A 21,071-nucleotide genomic window follows, 5' to 3' on the forward strand; every position below is an offset into this window, starting at 1 on the left:
GGGCCAAGTATAATCATGTTTGGTAAATAAACATACCTCCGAAATCCTAACCATTTTCGAGAAAAAAATTCATTACCGAAAATATCGTATGTCGCCAGAAATAACTGCTCGAAATTTCAGGCGTATCTTTAAAACACCATAACTTCTGAACGGAGTGGAGGATTTTGATGTTTAAAAAAGCAAACGACGCGTATTTTAATCAAGAATATGAAGAAATTGCAAATATATTCGAAAAGTTGCTCCTTAACCTCATAAAGTGAGAAAAACTCCATAGAAATGGTCCAATTTTAAAACAGCCATAACTCCTACAATAATGAATATATTTCAATGAAATTTTGAGGCGATCTAGTGTTCATGGATATCTACAAAAAAGTATTAAACAACTTTTCTGTACAGCGCCAATCAAATTTATTAAAAATGAAAAACGAATTTTCAAGAAACATCGACAGGGGGTAGGTGCCTAAATTTTTCGATGAAAAAAAAATTTTAAATCGTTCTGGAAAAATTATTTTTATCTAGTGGTGTCAATTATAATCATTTTTGGTGAATAAACAGACCCTCGAAATCCTAACCAGTTTCAAGAAAAAAATTCAATAACGATGAATTTTTCGACAAAATTAAGCCATTTCAAATCTTTCTAAAAAAATTATTTTTAATTGCACGGGTCAATTACAATTATTTTTGGTAAATAGACATACCCCCGAAATCCTGCGCATTTTCAAGAAAAAAATTCAGTACGTGCGGAACTTTCAACGTTAATAACTTTTTAACGAAGCCTCCATCAACAAAGTAGTATTCTTGATTTTCGTCTTATTTTGGCCTCTAGAATCTCTCATTAAAATTTTTCCCAGGGGTGGTCGAACACTGTGTATACGACTGGTGTGCGATAAAACTGGATTATTTATGGAACGAAATTCGTTTTCAAGGACGTTTTATCTCCTACCCGATGAAAATTAGTAATTTACTAACACTATTAAAGTACTAATGCACATTTAGAGTAAAAGTATTGAATACTTTTGTACAGGTTCTTAGAATTCAATGCTTTAAGAAAAAATATTGAAGAAAATACATTGCCTCGTAAAAGAGAAAAAGAAAGACTGGTCATTTGACTGGTCATAGTAGGAATGGGTGTGCATAAAGTGTCGGTAGGTTTAGTGTTAATAAATTAAATATTAAGAAAATAATGGTGTCGTCAAGTATCTTGGTTTTGATCAAAACAAATATTGAGTTTGAAGATGCTCTCCCTTGTTCCCAATTTGCAATGTAATATTTTATAATGTTGATTTCTGTCACTGAATCATTGTATTTTACAGAAATAAAATAAAAGAGGGAGATTCAACGATTACAATTATTCTTCAACCTAACGTAAGTTAATCCTCAACTTATAGTCTAGCTTAAATATAAGATGGACGATTCCAAGTGGAAGAAATAAAAAATATAGTGTTATAAGAAACAGAAAAAAATAAAGTAAGGAACACAGGAATTTATCGAACTTATGGTCGAGAGAAGGTTAAAATAGTAAGCAGACACGTACGAAAAGGAAGCTAGCAATTTAGCGGTAGGGTAAAAGGGCGCAGAAAGATTTATATGGATAAATAGGTGACTTTGAGACAAAGATCTTGTAAACAAGACAGCTGAGACGAGAGATCCCTTTCTACCGCATATTCAGCGAGGGATTTCAGAACGTTGAAACGGGAGCAACGTGATCGAATTCACCAGAACAGTAGGAGAAACGAATTTTGGATGAATAAAAGAGGACGGTCGAGAAGAAAGACAGGATCCACAAACGATATCACAATAATCAAACAAGGAAACCTCAAAGGATTGTGAAAGTATCAGTTAGAGTGGGTTGACGAAATAAAACGAGAAGTATACGATCGTAAACGAGAAGGGACAAAATTCGTACAGCTGAGTAAAATTATCAGAGAAAATATTTTAGATACTACTCTAAATATGAAATTCTTTACGATCGAAATAAAATAATATTTCGAATAAAATGCAAACTTTCTAGGAGTAAAATATTTTTCTTTTTGAAATCTGTAACGAAACATTTTACTTTGACAGTTTAAAGCGTAGAATAGAATATTTTGTTTTTATAAGCTAAAGAACAAAATAAAATACTTAACTTTGTTTTATAAGTACGAGTTTAAAAGAGTCCTTAATTCGAGGATAAATTACGAAAAGAGATAAAGCAAGAAGTAATAATTGCAAACTGAATTTATTTACTTTTAAGAACAACTTAAACGGATAATAAATACTTTCTCAGAAAAAAATACTTCATTTTATACTTCGAAGAAATAAAGATATTTTACTCTTTTATTGAGTAAAATAAACATAGTTGATGATAAATTAAGTAAAAAACTGCGATATAGATACTTTCAATAACCTTCGAATAAAATTTTGAAGAATTTTTCCAAGGAATTAAATATTTTTGAAAAGTACATGTACGACTTGAACTAAAATAGTTATTTACTATCTATTAATTGAAATAGTATTTACACAATAACTTAAATATAAAAATGGATAAAAACACCTTTTTGAATAGTTATTGACTAAAATAGATATTAACTGAAAATAATTGTTATTAGATTTTGTTTTATTTTAGTTATAACCGTTAGGGTATTTGCTATTTTCATAAATGTAACCTGATTTTGAAAAAGTAAATTCTGTTAATAGTTGAAACAGTTTAATCAATTTACAAAGAATAAACACAAAATAATGCAAATAAAATTGATTTCATTTCCTTTCCAATAAAAAGAGTTTGATATTTATATTATAAAGAAAACTAAATTGTAAACTAGGGTCGAATAGAAACAAGGTCTCCAATTTCTATTTCTTAGAAACGTTGTTTAAGGAAAAGAACAAAATATTAAATGAAATATTTCTATTTGTCAACTTCGTTAAGAGCCGAGGCTCAGTGGTTGCGAAGCTGAGGATTTTCTTCATTAGAGTTTGTAGACAGATGGATGTGTTTGTTTAACAAGTTGATAAAAATGGAAAATATATGCTCTCGTCCATAAATCACAGGAGACTTAATGACTGTGTAACTAAAACGAATTAATACTGGGAAGCGATGTAGGTTATGCACTAAAAATAATTTATTCAATACATTATAAAAGGAAACTCACATTGCACGTCATTTATTTTACCAAATATTTTACCAATTTGTTCTGTAATTATTTAAATTAACGCTGGAATTCTGTAGTATTATTTCCATTAATATCTTCGATAAAATTCTACGATTTTAAATTGTATTTATCTTTTAAATTTACCCCCTCGTACAATTTTACTTGTTGCACATTTATTTTGGTTTCAAGCCAGCGTTATAAAATTCACAAAATAATTAAGTTAATTAAACGTGACAAAACAAGATAAGAATATTGTTTCAGAAAATAGTATCCAATACCTTAATTTGCATTTTCCAAGACAATCGAGTAAAATATCCGGTGACTTATGGACAGTAGTATATAAGGGATGTTATTCGGTAAATAAATGGGGAATAACATACAATTTTATTATAAATAGAGTATCATCCATAACTAATAAACTGCATGCAGTTATTCACAGAAAAGGAAATCCCAGAAAATATTAAAATTAATTATTAACTTCACGAATGTTTTCGTCTCTAAAAAATATTATCATTCTGAAAAACTTTACCATAAATTATTAAATAACGGAGTTACCATATAACAATGGCAATAAACCAGAAAAATTGATCAAAGCTAGAAATTTTAAATTTTTATTAATTTATAATCGTTGTTATATCACTGCTAAAGTCAGAAAAGCTGTTCAAAGCGAGAAATTTTAATAAAAATTCACCGAACGTGTGACTTTCTACGATTGATGTTTAACGTTAGCGAAGATAACGCAACTCCAAGTGTTGGAACGCCTTAATAAAAGACAATTATCAAAAGACGGAGAGAAACATTTTGCAGAAAGGAGTCGAGCTATTGCTCTGAAAATTGTGATATGGGTCTGTAGACGGACGACTACTTTGAGATTTATCACACAGAACTTGTTTTCTGAGGTGCGCCATTTGTCTCTGTCCGTTCGTTGAAGTTTCCGGTTCGCGGACTCGGTCGTCAAGGAGTTAAAGCTAATCGAGTCTTATACACAATACAGAACGTGTTAAACACGATGTCCAGGGAAGCGAAAATTCCCTCTGTATTGCCCTACGAATTTCAGAGGATACTCCCATTCGAGGACCTCGATTTTAAACGATTTTCAAAATAAAAAAAGAAAATAAAAAATAAAAAATTACTGTATAATTATAGAGACTTTCAAACTCTGTTTCATTACTAACCCAGACTTAACTCAGACCTCGATCTCAGACGATTTTCATCAATGGTGTATATCAAATTTTACGTTTGCTAAAAATAATATAGTTAGGTTGCAATCTCAGAATGAATCGATGGAAAAGAATTGTAAAATGGTTTAGAGAATAACAAAGGAAAATTGTAAAGCAACAAAAATACAGGATATTCGGCCAACCCTGGGAAAAATTATAATAGGGGATTCTAGAGGCCAAAATAAGACGAAAATCAAGAATACCAATTTGTTGATGGAGGCTTCGTTAAAAAGTTATTAACGTTTAAAGTTCCAACCATATTGAATTTTTTTCTCGAAAGTGCATAGGATTTCGGTGGTATGTCTATTCACCAAAAATTATTGTAATTGACCCTCGCAACTAAATATAATTTTTTTAGAATGATTTGTAAATTTTTTTTTTTCGCCGAAAAATTTAGCACATACTCAAATTTTTTTCTCGAAAATGCGTAGGATATCGGGGATATATGTATTGACCAAAAATGATTGTAATTAGCCCCCGCAACCGAAAATAATTTTTCCAGAACGATTTAAAATTTTTTTTTTCATCCAAAAATTTAGGCAGCCTACCCCCTATCAATGTTTCTTAAAAATTCGTATTTCATTTTTAAAAAATTTGATTGGCGCTGTACAGAAAAGTTGTTTAAAACTTTTTTGTAGATATCCATGAACTCTAGTTCTCCCCAAAATTTCGATGAAATATATTCACTATTGTAGGAATTATGGCTGTTTGAAAATTTTCAATTTTAATGGGGTTTTTCTCATTTTGCGAAGTCAGGGAATAACTTTTCGAATATTTTTGAAATTTCATTGTATTCTTCGCCAAAATACGCGTTATTTGCATTTAGAAACATTAAAATCGTCCAATTCGTACAGAAGTTATGATGTTTCAAAGATTCATATGAAATTTTGGGGAACCATTACAGTAATGAATTTTTTTCTCGAAAATGGTTAGCATTTCGGGAGTATATGTAATGACCAAAAATGATTGTAATCAACCTCTGCAACCGATAATAATTTTTTTAGAACAATTTGAAATTTTTTAATTTAATTTTTTAATAATTTTTTAACGAAGCCTCAGTCAATTTCGTCTGATTTTGGCGTCTAGAATCTCCCATTAAAATTTTTCCCAGGGGTGGCCCAACACTCTCTACAACTTGATCTAAAATGTGTAAGAAAGTTATGGTCAATCGTAACCTTAAATAAAATAAAATAAAACATATACAATTATATGAATCAGTGTATCATATGAACGTGTTAAAACTCTGAACTTCGCGTATACAAACTCAAGTCAGTCAGTTATGTTATTCCGTTCGCGAAACGAGCAAATCCTGGAGGAGTTTGCAGCTGAAATAGAGAATAATATTAACCCGAAGAAGCATCCACGACGCACAAAATCGCGATATTTTTCCCTACGTTGGTCGATTGATGGGCGTGGACGTTCCCGTTTTTTTTTTTCTCCCCCGACGTGCACGCGAACCGTTTATTTCAATTTCATTAACCGCTCGACAAAATAAACTAGAATTTAATTTATTCGACCACCGGTCGTTCCGATGGAAACGAGGGAAACGCGCGCGCGAGACGCGGTAAAATGTATTAAAAGCCGGGAGAGAACGTTGGAAAAATTGGATCCTCGAGCGTGGCGCGGCACCAGATGGTCGATATATCGGGTTATCGGGTGAAGAGAGTCCGACAACCACGCAAATAGCTTATATTGGTGTTTAATTTCACGCTTACCGACAACCTCGAGGAACAGAAATATACTCGTGGGTGGATGGGTGGACACTTGGCACTGGTACAATCCTGCGTCCCTCGGTTGAACGTATTTTATTTGAAGAGTCCAGTCCTCGCTGTGGAGGAAATGACTCGCCTGGAATCGTTCGTCGTTGGCGTACGTTGTCAGTCCGACGGTCAGTAACTCCTGGGCGTTCTTTCGCTTGATCCACGACACCTGAAATCCGGCAAAAAGTCGCGTTAACAAGAATCATCTGTCGTCGGTGGCCGGGATCGGTCGTGAAGCCCGGAAAACGAGGGGATCTCTGCCCTTCGACGATAGGATCCGAACGTTTCGCGTCCACGAGGCTCGTACATCATTTACTGTAGGGAATTCCAACATTTATTAACGGACCTCATTTAGTTAATATTAGTTAAATTACTTAATTATCAATTCAGCGTACACCTTATTTAGTTTAATAGTAGTTTAAATTACTTAATCAGCAATTTGGCAACCTTTTGTACCTTATGGTACAATGCAAATTGTACTATAAAACCTGTGCGAGATTCGATGGAACGATTTCCGAGTCGATATCTCTCTGCACGCGGGTGGATGATGGTTTCCGAGTCAGGTACAAAAGTATGGGACCGATATCACTAGCGGAATAGAAATCACAGTTTATTTCGAGTGGTCCGGTCAGCGGCGATACGACAACTGAGCTCAGTATCGAAGCGTTTCGGCTCGATTCGATTCGAAACCGGGAGCAAAAAATTTGTCGCACGGTAAACACCGGTAACCGTCTCGCGCGACGCGTCAGTTATTGTCTTAATAACGACGAATTCGAAACAAAACCGTTAAAGAACCGTACTTTGGGATCATACACGCCCCTTGGGACCGCGGACACCTACCCCTGCACCACCCTCAGTGGGTGGGATTTCGAATGTCTGAGGACTAGCCCACGAGGGATGAGCACCTATCTGAAGTTAGAACACTATCAGAACTCGATAAGAACAAGTTACAACAATAGTCCCAACATCAAGGTATTGATTTTACAACTACAGTTAAGAACAAAAGTAAGTGAACAGATGATGAAAATGAATATCAATGAAATTTGTGTTGGAAATTGGAAGACTGACTCGTGATATTCAAGTTTAGTCTAAAATTTTCATCACGAGTCAGACTTATGAAAATAGTGCAAGGGGTTGATTTAATTTTTTAACGAAACCTCATGTTGGGAATTACAACATTTATTGACGGACCTCATTTAGTTAATATTAGTTAAATTACTTAATTATCAATTTAGCGTACACCTTATTTAGTTTAATAGTAGTTTGAATTACTTAAGAGAGTATTGCTGTCTAGGCTGTCATATCTTCGACCTTTCTTTGTGATTTTTTTTGTTAACGATAGGTACGTTGTTTTGCAGTGACATTTTACAGATATATTTATTCGTCTTATAGGTATGTACAGTAATTTTTTCAACAAAAAATATTAAAAATTGCGAGAACTATAGCTTCTTGTTTAAAAAAACGCATTTAAACTGGCTTACATGATATTTCAAGATCTAGCAGACCGATCGACTTCAAATTTGGAGAGAATATTCAGCAGACACGCCTTTATAGCTGGAACTAGAGATTTAAAAAAATAGTGAGTTTTACTATTTTTTTCGATACGCTAAAGACAAACGAACGATTAACAAATAGAAATTCGAAACTTGAAGCGTCGCCATTTCTTTATTTATCAGGATTTCGACTTCTCCCTGGTTCCTGCTATAACTACAACCTTCCTTATGAAGATACTTTAACCCCCTCTGTTTCAAATTATCTGGAATCCTGGAAGCCATTGGAGCACCTTTTCTAAAAGAGCCATTAAATAAGAAGTTACAATTCCCACGATTTTTAATATTTTTCCATGAAAAAAATATTGTACATGCTTAGAAGATGAATAAATGTATCTACAAAGTCTCAGTGCAAAACAACCTACCTGTCATTAGAAAAAAAATCACAAAAACGGCCGTGAAATTGACAGTCTAGACAGCAATACCTCCTTAATCAGCAATTTGGCAACCTTTTGTACCTTATGGTACAATGCAAATTGATGAAAAGAAGAGTAAATATTATAGTATGGGGTTGTATGACTGTGTTAAATATAAATTTTATTCTTCGAATAGATTAAAAAATAATTGTAAAGGGCTACGTAAATATTTTAAAATGTGAAATGTACAAAAATTAAGACAATAAAACAACGGTTGCACGAAGTGGGACTAAAATCTTGTAGAGCAAGACGAGAATCTCATATTGATAGAAAGAACATGAAAAAACGTTTAGCTTTTACTAAAAAATATATTAATATGCCGAGATCGTTCTGGAAAAAGATAGTATAGTCTGATGAATCAAAATTTAAAATATGACAATTGAAGAGAAAGCAAAATGTCTGGAGAAAGAAAAATGAAACATACAAAAAACCATTTATCATACCAACGGTTAAATTTGTGAGGTTTTCACGGCAGGGAATGTATCAATTGATGGTATTATGAATGCTGATAAGTATATTAGCGTAATCGACGAAAATTTGAAAAAGGCAACGATAAAAATGAATTTGGAAGAAGAATTTAAGCCAGTAAAATGAGAAAACCCCCATAAAAGTAGCCCAATTTTCAAACGACCATAACTCCTACAATAATGAACGTATCTCATTGAAATTTACTATGGAAGTAGAACTCATGGATGTCTGCGAAAAAGAAAACGAATTTTTAATAAATTTAATAAACACGTAGCCACACGTAGGTTAATATTATAACGATAGTGAACTTTATACACGCGACTACGTCTTTACCAGACTGAGCGCCTTTCTTAAGACCTCCCTTCAATATATGCATTTCCTTAACCTAATAGTAAAGGGAGAGAAAAAGAGATAGGACAGAAAGACGGAAAAACAAAACTGAAAAATACTTAGCGTAGGGAAAGTTTAGGTCTGGGTTAGGGGTTAAAGTTTAATAATACCAAATTATAACAAAATTGATTAACTAATTACAAAGATATATCGATTTCACTCTACATAGTACATAATGACAGTCCACAAAAGTATTCGTGCCATTCTTGGCAAAGTCGATTTTCTTTTGCTTCGAATGTTATTTCGCATCGAAAATAACTTCCACGGTTCACGGTCGGTTGAATGAACGCTAACAAAGCAGTCTGGTTCGAAATTGTGTCAAAATGACATGAATAATTACAAATGAGTCGAAAGTCCGAGACTACTCTAGAAGAGCGTAAAATAATTTTTAAATTATCACTTTACAGCTGATAGAAAGTATGCCAAATCGATTAAACGATGTAATAAGGCATAACAGTGGACCCACGAAATACTAGAAAATTAATACAAAGTAAAAAAGGTACCATAATATACGATTTTTTGATACTTTTGTGGACTGCTATTACGTATTATGCAGTGTAAAATTAATATACTTTTGTCATTAGATAATCAGTGTTGTTATAATTTGGTATAAATAAACTTTGTACATGTGTTCATTTATAATAAAAAATTTATTGCAAAACTTTAAATGCATCCTTTCATTTCAACTTTCTCTTATAAGCAACGAGGGTACGAATACTTATGAGACTGACTGTATTACCGATCGGATTTTCATCTTTTCAGCCATCCTCGAACCTGGTTTAGTCGAAACAAAGTAACCGATAATTATTTCAAATATTGGATCGCGTTAAATATTACGTTGGTGAATATTAAACGTCGGATTTTACGTATTCCAATTTATTTCGAACGGGATACCTCCAGGGAACAGATGGATTAAACGGGAAAAGAAGTTAATTATTATTAAATCTCGCAACCCTCCAACCACCATAGTGTTTCATTTTTAAATAATCTGTTAAAAGTCAAACGATTTGTCGAAACGTTGATATTAATAATTTTTCATAAAATATAATAATATTCAGGATAATTCTAAAGCTCTTTACATTTCTTTTGTTGCCAACGAATTTCCTTTTTAATTCGTCAAATGTTACGATTCTGGCATGATTTACTACCTTTTCGATTTCATAACCAATTTATTTCACACCTGCTTTTCACAAATTTCTCGTCTCAAATATTATTAATTACTCTTAACAATCGAAAGTATCGTATATTATTAACGAAAATTCGATTTTGTAATTATTCTTGTAATGTTTAACACTTTGACTGCCACATCATCCACATATAACAAAACTTTTCACTTTGGAATTGATACAATTAATTCTTAAGCTGAAATGGCAAAGGTAATAAATTCCAATAGAATTCATGAATTTTAGTTGTTACGAAAATAATTACTAAAACAAATTTTAATACATACAGTTTACAATTGTCGAAAATGAAAATTTTGGTCTCACGAGAAATTGTACAGATTTGGAACTAGTGCAATTAATACTCAAGTTGAAATGTCAAAGGAAATAACTTTGAATAGGATTTATGAATTTTAGTCGTTACGAAAATAATTACTAGAACAAATTTCAATTCATGCAGTTTACAATTGTCTAAAATCAAAATTTTGGTCTCACGAGAAATTGTACAGATTTGAAACTAGTGCAATTCATTCTCAAGCTGAAATGTTAAAATAACTTTGAATAGGATTTATGAATTTTAGTCGTTACGAAAATAATTACTAAACAAATTTCAATTCATGCAGTTTATAAATGTCTAAAATCAAAATTTTAGTCTCACGAGAAATTGTACAGTTTTTGTCTGGCAGTCGTGTTAAAAGAAAGATGGCCATATTACTATAGGTAGACTATGTGTAGGGGAAAGTTAATAAAAAATTGCAAAAGACTTGAAAATTTAGAGAATTCAAAAATCTCACGTCTCGAAAGTATAAATAGAAATGTAAAAATTTCGATGATTGTCCAACCTAAAAGAAATTGCTTTTAAAATTTAGATAATTAATTTTGTTATATACTAATTGATTTGTTCGAGTCTAAATTGGGAACACTGTTGGAACGAACAAAAATCGTACCGGAGAGGAAGTAATTTAGATCTCCTAATAAGCTATTGCACCGATAAAATTGTGCCCCCATTTTCGATTCGAGGTTTTAATTAATTGCTCGTAGGTGTGTACAATAATCCGTAACTATCGGAGTTCCGCGTACTGTATAGGGTCGTTTAAGAAATCGCGAGACAGGGCACGCGATATTATCCCTTGAGGAAACAAACAGGCACCAGGTCTGCTTACGACGTTCACCATTCACTTCCCTGTAATACCGAGAGTCTTGGCTCCATTGTCCGCCTATTACGGTCAGTAACTACTATGCCAGACCACTAACACCGCCATTAGTCAGTACTTTTTATCCACTAGCAATAACCAGTGTCCGTTTTCCAATGGTCATTAATTTCTCATTGTATGTGAGAATCGATCGTCTTAATACTGTCGTGGAAACGATCCCTACGCACGATAGGGCAAATTTGAAATTTATCAGTTCGAACAAAATTGAAAAAAACGATACGGAAACATAAAATATTTCCTTGATTATCAATAGACTGCGGATGTTTATGCATATTCAGCAAATTTTTATTTTTAAAAAACTACGTAATGCACTTTATATGCAAATATAGAAGAAACACTTAAAGATGAGAATTATTATATTTAGAGGTTGTGACAACCCTCTACAAACCTCCCATTTCATTAATTTTATCAATAAAATGTTGCAAATAAAATACATGTTTGCTTAAATTTTTCAATAACTGTTTGATAGAGAACAAAAGTTTACATAAAAAAGAGACTGCTTGAAATTGATATGAGCAATTTACAAGCATTCGATTGGAATATGTGGAAATTTTATAAAACTGAACAGGCATGAAGCATTGAAAAATATTACGTATTTTTTTATTGATTTAAGGGATGAAAGCTGTCCTCAAAATTGCGAATAAAATACACGTTTGTTTAAATTTGTCAAAAACTGTCAGATATTATTAACAAGTATTCGACTGGAATTTGTGGAAATTTTATAAAACTCTGAACAGGCATGAAGCATTGAAAAATATTACATGAGTATTTTTTTATTGATTTAAGGGATGAAAGCTGTCCTCAAAGTTGCGAATAAAATACACGTTTGTTTAAATTTGTCAAAAACTGTCAGATATTACTAACAAGCATTCGACTTGAATGTGTGGAAATTTTATAAAACTCTGAACAGGCATGAAGCGTTGAAAAATATTACGTATTTTTTTATTGATTTAAGGGATGAAAGCTGTCCTCAAAATTGCGAATAAAATACACGTTTGTTTAAATTTGTCAAAAACTGTCAGATATTGTTAACAGGCATTCGACTGGAATGTGTGGGAATTTAATGAAACCCTAAACAGGGATGAAGCATTGAAAAATATTTCGTATTTTTTTTATTGATTCAAGGGATGAAAGCTGTCCTTAAAGTAGCAAATAAAATACATGTTTATTAAAATTTTTAAAACACTGTCAGAGAACAAAATTTTACATATAACAGAGGCTCATACGTGTTTGTTTCTTTATAAATATTTATTATAAAACCTATTTTCAGCAAGCTAAAAATTATTCGTAGTGACGTGAATATATGAAGTTACTAAATTCATACTTCCCTAATTTTTTTAGGTTCGTTCAAGACAAACATACATTTTTGTTAAACCCCAGCGCAGGGATTTCCTGCAGTCGCGCATCAAGAGTATACGCTAGAGCACATGAGCAAAAAGTAACATAGTTTGTACTGGAAAGTAAGTTTCCAGAACCTAGTTGACCAAATCTTTTAGTCGATGGTTCTCCTTTTTCAGTCTCCGTTACATTTTGTGAGATCCAATTAAACTGGTATTTCCCCAAAACTTTGAGGGTAGTTTTCAATTCCTGAAGATTAGTACTTGCCTAATTTTTAAAGTTACAAACAAGAAGTCTTTCAAGAGCTTCAGTCTATTCCTCTAAGCAACTTTAGAATTTTCTTTTTCGTGTTTCTCTATTCTAAATAAATTTTCTATTCCTTAAATTATTCTGAGCTCCTTCAATTACTAATAACAATTTTATTAATTCATTAGCGTTTAATAAAATTGCAAAATAATAGAACTGATTGTTCCGAGAATTATTAACTAACTTGACTTGTAAGCCTAAATGACTGAAATTCAATTCTAGCTTATTGTATTTCGACGCGAATCAGGTTAGGTTATGTTACCGTAGATTCCAAAATCTAGCTACGGGGTCAGCCCAATGACGTACTAATTAATACAGATGCGTATCGATTGTCAAGCAACGTGTTGCACTATTACACAGATAACAAAGTTAATTAGTAATGGGATTAGTAAGATGTATTTGTTGATAATTTGTACGATACCGATACGATCGAACAGCCATATAATTAAAATCCCAACGAAACAAAGATTTGCATAATCTATTATTCGGGTTAATTATCGTTTAATTGGCTTTTAATAAGTTATTCTTAACCGCCGTGTCGAAAATGTTTACCAACAGATTTAATGAATTTTTATCTTTCATGACTTTCTACAATTCATAATAATTATTCACTTATTTCACATTTCAGTATAAAATTTCTGGTCGAATTTTTGAGGAATTACATTTTAAAAATTCTTAATTTAATGACAGAAGAATTTCGTGACTGAAATAGTTAAAATGGATCCACAGTCCGTTGTTTTAGAAATTGTTGGGTTTATTTCCTGTGCAATAAGTGTAAAAAAATTAGGAATTGTCCCCTAAAACAGCGATAGCAAATTAAGAATATTTATCCTGCTGAAATTAGAAAATTCAAGTAATCAGTATTTCATTTGTATTATTATTCATTGTTTATTACCTGCTGTAAAATACAGTTTTAAATGTTTTCAGTTTAAAAAGCCAAAGATTGAATTTAATAAATTAAATAATTAAGGTTTGGATTTCGTTCGATTAAAATATTTAATTAAATTTCCAATTATCATGTGCAATACGAAAAATTTGTACTATACTTATTGTCATATTTAAGATAACTTTGAACTATACTTTATAATTAAATATGTACCGGGACTTAAAAAATTTTATCTAAATTTATTTGAAGCTGTCCTTTTCGTGCCAGGAAAAGTGGAACAAGGGGAGATAAAAATTAGAAAGAACAAAATTGTTCGTGTCCTAATTTCTAACAACTTTGTCCAACTAGAATTGGAATTTTCGCCACTGTGCGCCATAGCAATTCGGTTACCATTGGACCACGATATTACACATCGATTTCTTTAATCGACAAAGTTTATAAAGCCACGATACGTCGACTTTGATCCAATAACTAATTCCAATGCTTCAAACGTTTTTAACTCTACGGCGATCTCGTATCATACAACGCCCGATAACTTTATCTCCCGCGCGTGTAATTATTCTAACTCGTCCTTGATGAGAAATCTTTCAACGCAAATAACTAAAAAAATAAAAAATTCAATAGATCTAATAGCTTCTAATATTCAATAATTTAAATTAGATGATCAATCACAAATCGTTGTAGGAAACATTCTTAAACATATAATTAGTAATACAAATATTATTAAATACAACTCAATAAACAAAGGAATAACAAATCACACTAAAAAGGATAAAATTAAAATTAAAATTGGAATGAATAAATATAAATCATAATAAAAAAAGTTTAAGTAATCAAATAAAGTCTTTAGTCATTTGTATTATTAAGTTTGATAAATACATTCTAAGTGTTTTCGGTTTGCTAAATAGAAAGGAATAACAAATCACACTAAAAAGGATGAAATTGAAATTAAAATTGGTATTAATAAATATAAATCATATGAAAAAAAGTTTAAGTAATCAAATAAAGTCTTTAGTCATTTGTATTATTAAGTTTGATAAATACATTCTAAGTGTTTTCGGTTTGCTAAATAGAAAGGAATAACATATACAAATAAAAAGGATGAAATTAAAATTAAAATTGGTATTAATAAATATAAATCATATGAAAAAAAGTTTAAGTGATCAAATAAAGTCTGTAGTCATTTGTATGTGTATTATTAAGTTTGATAAATCGAATTCGCGAGCTCAGTGAGAGCCAACGTACGATCCAGATGCTCAATCGAAGAAATTTATTCCGTATGCATGGTAGATAAGTTATCCAGGCGTCGTGTAATACGAGAGCCGAGTTAGAAACATTCGAAGCGTAGGAATTAGTATCAAAGTCGAAGGATAACAATGGGGAGAAGAAACGAGTGGAAGTTGTCGTTTGCGGAGTGCAACGGAGAGGTAAAAAACGTCATTGCTAGGCAGTGAGTTGATGGAGGTTTGTGCAGTTGGCAGAGAAGCCTACGAGACGTCCGTTTGCAAGGTACGATTGAAGTCAGCAGTGGAAGTGTAACGTAATGTTCTGGAATTGCAGTCCTTTCCCGATATATATATATAGTCGCGTGCTTCATCCACACGTATTGGAAGTTGTCAGATTGAACAAGCTTTTTCCCCTTGGCGAAGTTTAATCTCTCTTTAGAGATAGACCGTTCGTTAACGTGCGGGTCATTCCACGCCAAATCGATTACCGTCTGTGCTCGAGGTCAGAAATATTGTGCAAACTGAATTATAGTCCGGTTACTTTCAAAGTAGCGCACGATAAATACGGTAGGGGAAACTGAGCCACGTTGTCAAATTATCTGGACACTAGATACTTATATGAATTAAATAGTCAGACTGTATTCACTGACATTGGTAGCTTCTATTCTACTGTTGATGTTCCCTGGACAAATTGATACAGTGAAATTATTTGTACACTAGATATATATAAATCAAATAGAAAAATGTCTATGAAATTTGTTACTTTAGTGTTCATTTCTATGTAGTGTAAAGTTATATTCACCGATATTAGTAGCTTCTATTCTACTGTTGATATTTCTTGGACAAGTTGATACAGTCAAATTAACTTGACACTAGGTATATAGATAGAAAAATGTCTATGAAATCTATTACTTTAGTGTGTATTGCTATGTAGTGTAAGTCTGTATTCACTGACATTAGTAGCTTCTATTTTACTGTTGATGTTTCTTGAACTAGTTGATACAGTAAAATTATTTGAACACTAGATATACAGGGCGTTCGGCCACCCCTGGGAAAAATTTTAATGGGGGATTCTAGAGGCCGAAATAAGACGAAAATCAAGAATACCAATTTGTTGATGGAGGCTCCGTTACAAAGTTATTAACAATTAAATCCAAAAATTTCAAATCGTTCTCGAAAAATTATTTTTGGTTGCGGGGGTCAATTAGAAGCATTTTTGGTGAATAGACATAACCCCGAAATTCTACGCAGTTTCGAGAAAAAAATTCATTACCGAAAATTTCATGTCTGACCATACCATTGAGATGTCTCACTGAAATTTCATGTAAATGTTTAAAATATCATAACTTCTGAACGGATTGGAGGATTTTAATGTTTAAACAAGCAAACGACGCGTATTTTAATCAAGAATATGTAGAAATTGCAAAAATATTCAAAAAGATGATCCTTGACCCCGTAGACTGAGAAAACCCCAATAAAAATGATCCAATTTTCAAACAGCCATAACTCCTGCAATAGTGAATATATTTCAATGAAACTTTTTTCTGAAGTAGAGCTCATAGGTACCTACAAAACAGTATTAGACAACTTTTCTGTAGGGTGTCAAACAAAATTACTAAAAATGAAAAAGGAATTTTTAAGAAAAATCGACAGGGGGTAGGTGCCTAAATTTTTCGACGAAAAAAAAAATTTCAAATCGTTCTAAAAAAAATATTTTTGGCTGTAGGGGTCAATTACAATCATTTTTGGTAAATAGACATATCCCCAAAATCCTACTCATTTTCTAGAAAAAAATTCGAGAAGATGTGAAATTTTTCGACAAAATTAAAAAATTTCAAATCGTTCTGGAAAAATTATTTTCGGTTGCGGGGATCAATTACAATCATTTTTGGTCATTAGACATACCCCCAAAATCCTAACTACTTTCGATAAAAAAATTCAGTACTGTCGGAACTTTAAACGTTAATAACTTTTTAACAAAGCCTCCATCAACAAATTGGTATTCTTGATTTTCATCTTATTTTGGCCTCTAGAATCTCCGTTTAAAATTTTTCCCAGGGATGGCCCAACATCCTGCATATACCTAAATTAAAAAAAAGAATGCCTATTAAATCTTACTTCACTTTAGTATCCATTGCTATGCAGTGTTAGACTATATTCATTAATGTTAGTGGCTTTTATTCTACTGTTTATATGTTTCTTTGGGTACAAATTAAATAATGAGACACTATATACCTTGACTAATTTGATTTTTGATCGAACTATTCAAAGATAATCACGGTTTTTTATTGTGTTTATGTGCATTACATTCTTCGACAATAACATGGAACACATTGATACAGTGTACCACTAACAGAAGGATGTCCTCCATCTGTAAAAGAAGGATTTGAGAATGTAGCAATAGAACACACTAAACTAACTCATTCACACCTATTAACGAAGGAAAATGCTTCTAAATTTTCAAACTGTAACGTGAACCTCAGTGTGAAACATATTATATTTGAATGGAACGATTTTCATCATAGTAAAGAAAAACACAAAATTAAAAATGATTGAAGACAATTGAAAACATAATGAAAAACTTATCAGCTTTTTAAAAAATATTAATATATGTATCATGATCTAAAATAAGAATATGTTAGCTATTAATACGGCCTTAAATAAAATAAAGTAAAATAAAAAAAGTAAACAAAATAATAAAAAATGCATAAAATTAGAAAAACCACGAGAAAAGTTTTTGATGCAAGAAAATAACATTTTCTTTTGTAAATACAACATTGAGGTAAGTACGTATCAAAACGTGTACGTTAATATTTAACAAAGGACAATTTAAACCGTAGCTCGAGAAAATTTAAATCTCAGTGAGTCTTGAATCTTTCGAGACAAGTTTACCTTTCTTATTGAAAGAAAATGACGCCAAGCACTGGGCAAAGAGGATAAAGAAGTGGTTATTTTATAATATCGCTAAAGATCTCTATAAAACGCCATCTGAATATAAACCCTATCAAACTTTTATGGAACGACATAAAAAGACGATTCCATGACACGCCGTTTGAAATAAAGGAGCTTTAAAATCTAAAAATATTACTCAACTAGAAGAACATCCGACTAGTCGTTAGCAATAAATCAGTCGGTGGATTATAAAAAAAGAAGGATGCAAAAGATTGCCAACAGAAAAGAAGAACCAACGAACCATTAATCAAAAAAATATCGTTAATAAAATTGATGGATACGTAAACTTTTTTCATCTCATTTTCCCTATATCTTTCATTTTGTTCGGTTTAATTGGCGAACAAATTAATATTTATTATTTCTATTTGCTTCGATAATAAATTACACGTTCTCGGTTAATTTCTTCCGTAAAAATTATTTATTTATCCGCGCTATATTTTTAAAAAAAGGACGTGTTGTCGAATCGTATATGTGGTGTTTTTTATTATTTACGTGACGTATGCGCTGTGTGATGTGTAACACGTGGGCAAGCGTGACATTCTCGAAATTAGCAAATGGTTGCGTATACAGGATGTTCCGTGATGAAATCGACAAACTTCGTCCGCATGTTCAGCATATTAATCTAAGTAAGCAATATTATACACACTGTGTGTCGATCCATCTTCGTTTCCCAGACACACAAGATGTATTCATACAATGCAAAACCACAACTAATTAGACCGGTTCGAGATACTTAATCTCTTACTCGATAATGTATTTGAAATTCTGTGAAATTGCATTTGACATAAATATACAGGGTGTTTGGCCACCCCTGGGAAAAATTTTAATGAGAGATTCTAGAGGCCAAAATAAGACGAAAATCAAGAATACCAATTTGTTGATGGAGGCTTTGTTAAAAAGTTATTAACGTGTAAAGTTCTGCTCGTATTGAATTTTTTTCTCAAAAATGCGCAAGATTTCGGGGGTATGTCTATTCACCAAAAATGATTGTAATTGACCCCCCTAGCTAAAAATAATTTTTTCAGAACGATTTGAAATTTTTTGTTTCGTCGAAAAATTTAGGCACCCTATCGATTTTTCTTAAAAATTCCTTTTTCATTTTCAGTAATTTTGTTTGACGTCCTACAGAAAAGTTGTGTAATACTTTTCTGTAGGTACCCATGAGCTCTACTTCAGAAAAAAGTTTCATTGAAATATATTCGCTATTGAAGGAGTTATGGCTGTTTGAAAATTGGACCATTTTTATGGGGTTTTTCTCATTTTGCGGAGTGACGGACCAACTTTTCGAATATTTTTGCGATTTGTACATATTCTCCACCAAAATACGCGTAGTTTGTTTTTTTAAACATTAAAATCGTCCCATCCGTTCAGAAGTTATGACGTTTTAAAGATTCGCACGAAATTTCGGGGTAACATTTCTGATCAGAAATAATATTTTTGGTAAGGAATTTTTTTCTCAAAAGTGGTTAGGATTTCGAGGGTATGTCTATTGACCAAAACCGATTGTAATGGGCCCCAGTAACTAAAAATAATTTTTTTAGAACGATTTGAAATTTTTTAATTTTGTCGAATAATTTCACACCTTCTCGAATTTTTTTCTGGAAAGTGGGTAGGATTTCGGGGGTATGTCTATTCACCAAAAATGATTGTAATTGACCCCCGCAACCGAAAATAATTTTTTCAGAATTAATTAAAAATTTTTTTTTTCGTCGAAAAATTTAGGCTACCCCCTGTCGATTTTCCTTAAAAATTCCTTTTTCATTTTTAGTATTTTTGTTTGACGTCCTACAGAAAAGTTGTCTAATACTTTTTTGTAGGTACCCATAAGCTCTGCTTCAGAAAAAAGTTTCATTGAAATATATTCACAATTGTAAGAGTTATGGCTGTTTGAAAATTGGACCATTTTTATGGGGTTTTTCTCATTTTGCGGAGTGAAGGACCAACTTTTCGAATATTTTTGCAATTTCTACATATTCTTGATTAAAATACGCGTCGTTTGCTTTTTTAAACATTAAAATTGTCCAATCCGTTCAGAAATTATGACGTTTTAAAGATTCGCATGAAAATTCGGGCAGACATTTCTGGCCAGAAATGATATTTTCGGTAAGGAATTTTTTTCTCAAAACTGAGTAAGATTTCGGGGGTATGTCTGTTGACCACAAATGCTTGCAATTGACCCGTGCAACTAAAAATAATTTTTCCAAGACGATTCGAAAGTCTTTTTTTCACCCAAAACTTTCAGCACTTACTCGATTTTTTTTCTCGAAAGTGTGTAGGATTTCGAGTGTATGTGTATTCACCAAAAATGATTGTAATTGACCTCCGCAACCGAAAATAATTTTTCCAGAACGATTTGTAATTTTTGAATTTAATTGTTAATAACTTTTTAACGAAGCCTCAGTCAAGAAATTGGTATTCTTGATTTTCGTCTTATTTTGGCCTCAAGAATCCCTTATTAAAATTTTCCCTAGTGGTGGCCGAACACCCTGTATATTATACTGATATTTTGATGGGTACTGTTCAAAATGAGCACTCCGTGCCTGCACGCCCGCAAGTAGACGTGCTTCAATCGACCACATCCACTCGATATCGGCAAGATCATTACTAATACTAACAGCTCGTTATCAACTACTCGTGTATAATAATATTTCCATATAAATACAATCTCAATTTTACACAAAAAAATCAATTATTCTACAACACGATTCACTACATTGCGTAAAAACTACGATAAAACGAAATTTAGAAATAGTATAGATCCAAATAATGCATTTGGGATTGTATCGAATTTATGTTATATGATTTAAAATCGAAGATTAATTTACGTGAGAAAAGGAAAATAAATATATTCCAACTATTCTGAATGATTTTTAATTTTAATTATTCGGATTTATTTAACCAGATAGAAATAGAAATAAATTTCAACCTCTCTGTTGTAATATAAATAACGTAACATTAATGGTTTCATTTACGAGACAGTTCGACGAATGTAAAGAAAGAAACTCCAATATTTGTCGCTCGAAAGTAAAAATAAAAATTCAACGCAATAATGTTTTA

General features: G+C 32.0%; 2 protein-coding genes across 2 annotated transcripts in view; one reads left to right on the plus strand and one right to left on the minus strand.

The window, feature by feature from the left end:
• The window catches only part of LOC143348831 (uncharacterized), a 334,784-nt gene that overhangs the window by 264,966 nt on the left and 48,747 nt on the right, over positions 1-21,071 (plus strand). The gene's annotated exons all lie outside the window — the stretch shown is intronic.
• LOC143348898 (lachesin) overlaps positions 1-21,071 on the minus strand; it is a 141,534-nt gene that overhangs the window by 21,535 nt on the left and 98,928 nt on the right. The window contains exon 3 of the mRNA XM_076779622.1: positions 6,064-6,277. Coding sequence (XP_076635737.1) covers positions 6,064-6,277 — 214 coding nt within the window. The remainder of the gene's footprint in view (positions 1-6,063; positions 6,278-21,071) is intronic.

This window comes from Colletes latitarsis, chromosome 2 (assembly GCF_051014445.1).
Source record: "Colletes latitarsis isolate SP2378_abdomen chromosome 2, iyColLati1, whole genome shotgun sequence".
NCBI classification, from domain to species: domain Eukaryota; kingdom Metazoa; phylum Arthropoda; class Insecta; order Hymenoptera; family Colletidae; genus Colletes; species Colletes latitarsis.